We start from the raw sequence: 4,673 nt of genomic DNA on the forward strand, positions 1-4,673 counted from the left end.
TCAGCCCCATGCCAGCTGCTTGTTTGCTTCAGCCCTCCCAGGCTCTTTCCCTTACCCTCCTCCCCACCAGCCCTTTCTGTCCTCTTCTACCCAGTTGTCACCCAGGTTTAAGCATTGTTTGTTTCCAGTTAGCTGACTCTCTCCTAACTACTAAACCCTCCCCGAAACATCTCCTGGCCTCAGCTTGTCATTTGCTGCCACTTTGTGAGTCGCTCTGTTACCGTATTCTACCCTGTCCCCTCCCACCCTGCATCTGGTTGGTCTACATAGATTGGAAGTGCTTTGGGGCAGGGCCCACCTTTGTGACAAACACTGAAAAAACCTAGTGCTTGTGCAGTGCCGAGTGCCACAGGATCCCACGTTATGTTAATAAGTAGCTACGTTAATAAATATTAATGATGATGATGATAAAGTCAGTGACCCTGGACGCCTGCCTAGACAATGCCCGAGGCTCTATGAAATCAATGAGCAGGGTCCCATAAAAATATCTGTGACTGTTTTATCACCCAGAGCAGCCTACTGCCACTCTGAATTGGTCCCCACCCTGCATCAGTGAGGTTTGCTTGCACACAGGAAGTTTATTATTTGGACTGGTGGGTCTTCACACTTCCCACAGGAATCTTTTTATTAACACAGCTAAATGCGCATTCCCAAGTTACAACATCACAGCAGGGCCAATGCTCAGGCAGGTGTGAGGTCCGCCCAATGAGATGCTGCTCACGCAGGTCAGAACTGATGGGATATGCACAGCCAGGCCTTGCAGCAGGAAGAAAGCTGGCAGGCATCACCATCTGCTGTGTTTCTGTCTGGTATGCTACAAAGGGGCAACTTCACTCCAAGCTGCAGCTTCTTTCTAAGGGACAAAGAGACAAGACTGAGTCAGGAGGAAAGGGCCTCACTGAGAGCAGAGCCTCCAGGATGGGGAGCCAGACACTGCATGGACCCCGTGTCATAGGATTCAGCTTTTCCTTCATTGGATGAGTCATTGCCCTTTATGCACACACAAATACAGTACATCCCAACTTACAAAACTACTTGTCTCCCCACTACTGCAGGCTTGGTCACCTGGGGCCCAGACCTGGTCTCCCATACACACAGGCACACACACCCTGACCCAAATCCCACTGGCTCTTTCTTTCATAGTTTCATAGATGTTGGGGTCAGAAGGGACCTATTAGATCATCGAGTCTGACCCCCTGCCCTGGGCAGAAATCAGTGCTGTGGTCAAATGACTGCACCCAGGTGTCTGTCCAATTTCCTTTTAAACACCTCCAAGGAAGGGGACAGCGCCACCTCCCTTGGAAGCTTATTCCATATTTTGGCAACTCTCACTGGAAATAATTTTTTCCTGGTGTCCAATCTGAACTTGCTCTCTTCCAGTTTGTGGCCATTATTTCTAGTTACCCCGACAGGTGCCCTGGTAGACATTGTATCCCCTATTTCTTGCTGTGCACCCCCTCCCCCCCCGATGAGTTTGTAGGTGGCCTTTGTCTTGCCCTTTATGTGCACCTGTCCACATGTCTAACCATGCTTTTGTTCCCTTCCTGCCCTGGTTCCCCATTCATATCCACATGCTCAAGGGATCTGTGTTTACTGGCATACCACTCACACAACGCTCACATCTTCCCCCATGCTCCACAGGACTCTCACAGCCACTGGCACAGAAAGGCCCACCAAGGTCATGAGTATTGCAAACTGCTTCCCTAGCAGGGTTTACATTGTTATAAGAACCTCTCAGTAATGACAAGGGTTACCATGGTCTAAGCTGGAGCTCCTGGCAGGGAAGGACTTTGCTACTTCCCACCTTGCCTGCATGCTGCTCCAACCATAGTACCAAATACTGCTGAAATAGCACCCTCAGCAACAGCAGCCCACATGGACTGATTCTGCACTGACCCACCTGACTTAAACAGATCAGATCTCCTTTCCAGAGACCCAGAGCCAAACCTACCTCTCTCATCGTCAGCCCCTTGAACCGTCCTCACTGGGGCACTGTGAAAAAACACAGGAAATTGCAACAATTGTACAGTGGTGTCATAAAAACTCCCTTGGTGTCACGGTTACTAGTTTTGCAGAATGTGTCACTACCTCACTTCTACCATCTTCTCCCCTGCCCCCCAAATAGCTGCTGTGCTGAGGCCATGCTCACCTGGACAGCTGTAGGGACTTTTTTGCCCGCCCCTCTGCCTTTATTCTTACACAACCCTAGTTTTTCTTCTGGCCTCTTGGCTGACTGTCCCCCAGTAATGCTCTGCTCCCTGCCTAACCACTCCCCCCTCCTCCCCTGCCTCCACAGCTACAACCATGTGAGTTTATTTTAAACCTCCATGTGACTGGCACACTGTTGAGAAGTTGTTTAGGATGTTTGCTGAACTCCCATTCCAGTGACTGAGTTGCTGTACTCACTGCTGTGACATAGGACCAGCTTGGCAGATGTTATATAGTTGGCTACACAGTACACCCCAGCCCGCAGCCCTGGCACCAGGTGTTAAAAAGCTAAATACCTTACCTTCCAAGGTACTCTCATGTCCCCCACAGCTTCACTGGGGCACAAGAGTGCCCAGGGTCTTGCCAGATCACAGATACATTAGTTAGAATCAGAACAGAAAGTCTCCTCGCAGCTGCACATCGGGAACATCTAGTGACCAGGGAAGGATGACCTGCCTCAAGGTCTGCATGCGACTGTGCTAACTCAGCAGTCTGAAGAGGCAACCTTTCACCTATCCCAGGGTGGGGTGCAGGGACCCAGAAGGGGAATCTGCTGCCTAAAAAAGGGCAAACATGGCACCTGCATTAAAGAGGATGGACTTGGGGGAGCTGGGGCCTGTCTCTGCTGAAGCAGGGAAATGTGAGCAGGAAACCCCGTACAAGGTTGCGAGACATAAATCAGGGCAACTACATTTGGCTTCTGCAGCAAGTGGAAAGGACCGGTTGCCCAGACCAGCAAAAGGCTCTTTGCCAATAGTCCACTCCTGGAGAAACCTAATATACCTGCTGCAGAGTTCAGCGTAAAGAGATCGTGTTAGAAAAATACTGCAAGACTGCGGGATTCCAGAGAGAGGGAACACGATCAGGACCAACACGTGGTATTTCCTCATTCCAACCAGCCTGGGCAGCCTGGGGGAGCCAGGCACAGCTACATCTCTTCCATTTAGTTCTGTAGCACCCATTGCTGTTGCATCTGGGCACTGGAATAGAAGATGCACTATAAACGCAGACATCTTTGAGCACTAGAGTGCACCTCTTTCTCTCCCAGAGGAGGAAATAGCGCACAGAGTGGTAATGGTCTGTGGGGCTTCTCCCACTGAGACAGCGCAGGGCATGGTGTGTCATCAAATCAATTCAGGGCTCCAACAGCTGTTGAGGGAGTGGCAGGAAGAGGTTGATTCATGGGCAGGTTTCTGTATCACAAAAATAACCCACAATTGGGTTCAGATTTTTCCTGAGTACACTGGTTGCTGAGCTCTTGGGAATCAGGATTTCACTGGCCCCTTTTGCTGCAGTCTCCACATGGAAGACAAGGACTGGGCAGCCTTTGGAGGATGGTCTCCTGTTTCCATTACTACTGTAGTATGGCAGTGCCTAACAAAAGCATGAGGACAGGCAGAACTGAGGTCCTTTCCCCTGGGATATGGGTTGCAGGATGGGGGAGTTCATGGTACCAGTGTCTATGGCACAGACAAGGAGCACATCTATTTGTAGTGCTGTCACTTCAGGTCTTGTTCCTAGCACTCACCCATCTCTCTACAAAGTATGAAGAAGGTGCTGAAATGTCCCAGCTGGATGTTGCAGCAATATTTCTTGGCTCTCTAGCTCTGGGCTAATTATGACATTTTCCCTCCTGACCCACATACATAAGACACTGATGTGTGTGTGCTACAGGCCCCCTCTGGATCTGCAGAAGATAAGCTCCACCACGGTGCTGGCTAAGGCACTTTGGGAGCCTGTACATGAGCGTGGAGGCTGCTCCGACAGGCTGTAATTACAGTGCCTTGGAGCAGACTTGCCCTGGTACAATCTGTGGGCAAGGCAAGAGCCCCCAAGGGGACACTTGCCTGCCTGTACACAAATGCCAGGAGCTTGGGAAATAAAAAGGAGGAACTTGTCCTACTGCTTAACACAAAAATTAACAATGTCCTAGGGATAACGGAGACATGGGGGGACTCCACCCATGACTGGACCTCGGGTATAGATGGCTATACCTGTACAGGAGGGATCGTGTAGATAAAAGGGGCGGGGGTGTAGCTCTCTATGTTACGGAAAGCTACGTGTCCCTGCAAGCTGATGTTGGTGACCAGGGTGGACGACTGGAGACCCTCTGAGTTAAAATCCGTGGGGAATACGGCACAGGGGACACAACGGTGGGAGTCTACTATAGACCTCCCACCCAAAGTCCTGATCTTGACCACGAGTTCACCTGGGAACTAGCTGAGGCCGCATGCTTCAGGACCATGGTTGTCATGGGTGACTTCAACTACCCAGACATCTTGTGGGAGGATCACTCAGCAAATCCGAGTGGTCACAAAGCTTCCTCTCATGCGTGGATGACCTCTACCTGACTCAAGAAGTCTATGGGCCAACAAGAGGCAAAGCGCTGCTCGACCTGGTACTGGCTACTGGGGATGACCTAATCGGCGACCTAGTGATTGATGGGAAGCTGGGTGACAGCGACC

At 50.7% G+C, this 4,673-nt stretch overlaps 1 protein-coding gene across 2 annotated transcripts in view; it reads right to left on the reverse strand.

Moving 5' to 3' along the window:
- Nucleotides 1-594: 594 nt before the first annotated feature.
- The window catches only part of MYBPH (myosin binding protein H), a 26,272-nt gene continuing 22,193 nt past the window's right edge, over nucleotides 595-4,673 (reverse strand). The window contains exons 9-10 of one of the 2 annotated variants that reach the window (XM_019546361.1): nucleotides 1,952-1,992; nucleotides 601-853 (exon numbers count right to left, since the gene is read on the reverse strand). In XM_019546361.1, coding sequence (XP_019401906.1) covers nucleotides 1,982-1,992 — 11 coding nt within the window. In that variant the 3' untranslated portion in view covers nucleotides 601-853; nucleotides 1,952-1,981. Of the gene's footprint in view, nucleotides 854-1,951; nucleotides 1,993-4,673 lie in introns of both variants that reach the window. The other variant, XM_019546360.1, reaches the window with a different exon arrangement.

The sequence above is a fragment of the Crocodylus porosus genome, unplaced genomic scaffold (genome assembly GCF_001723895.1).
Source record: "Crocodylus porosus isolate Cpor-Errol unplaced genomic scaffold, CroPor_comp1, whole genome shotgun sequence".
NCBI lineage: Eukaryota > Metazoa > Chordata > Crocodylia > Crocodylidae > Crocodylus > Crocodylus porosus.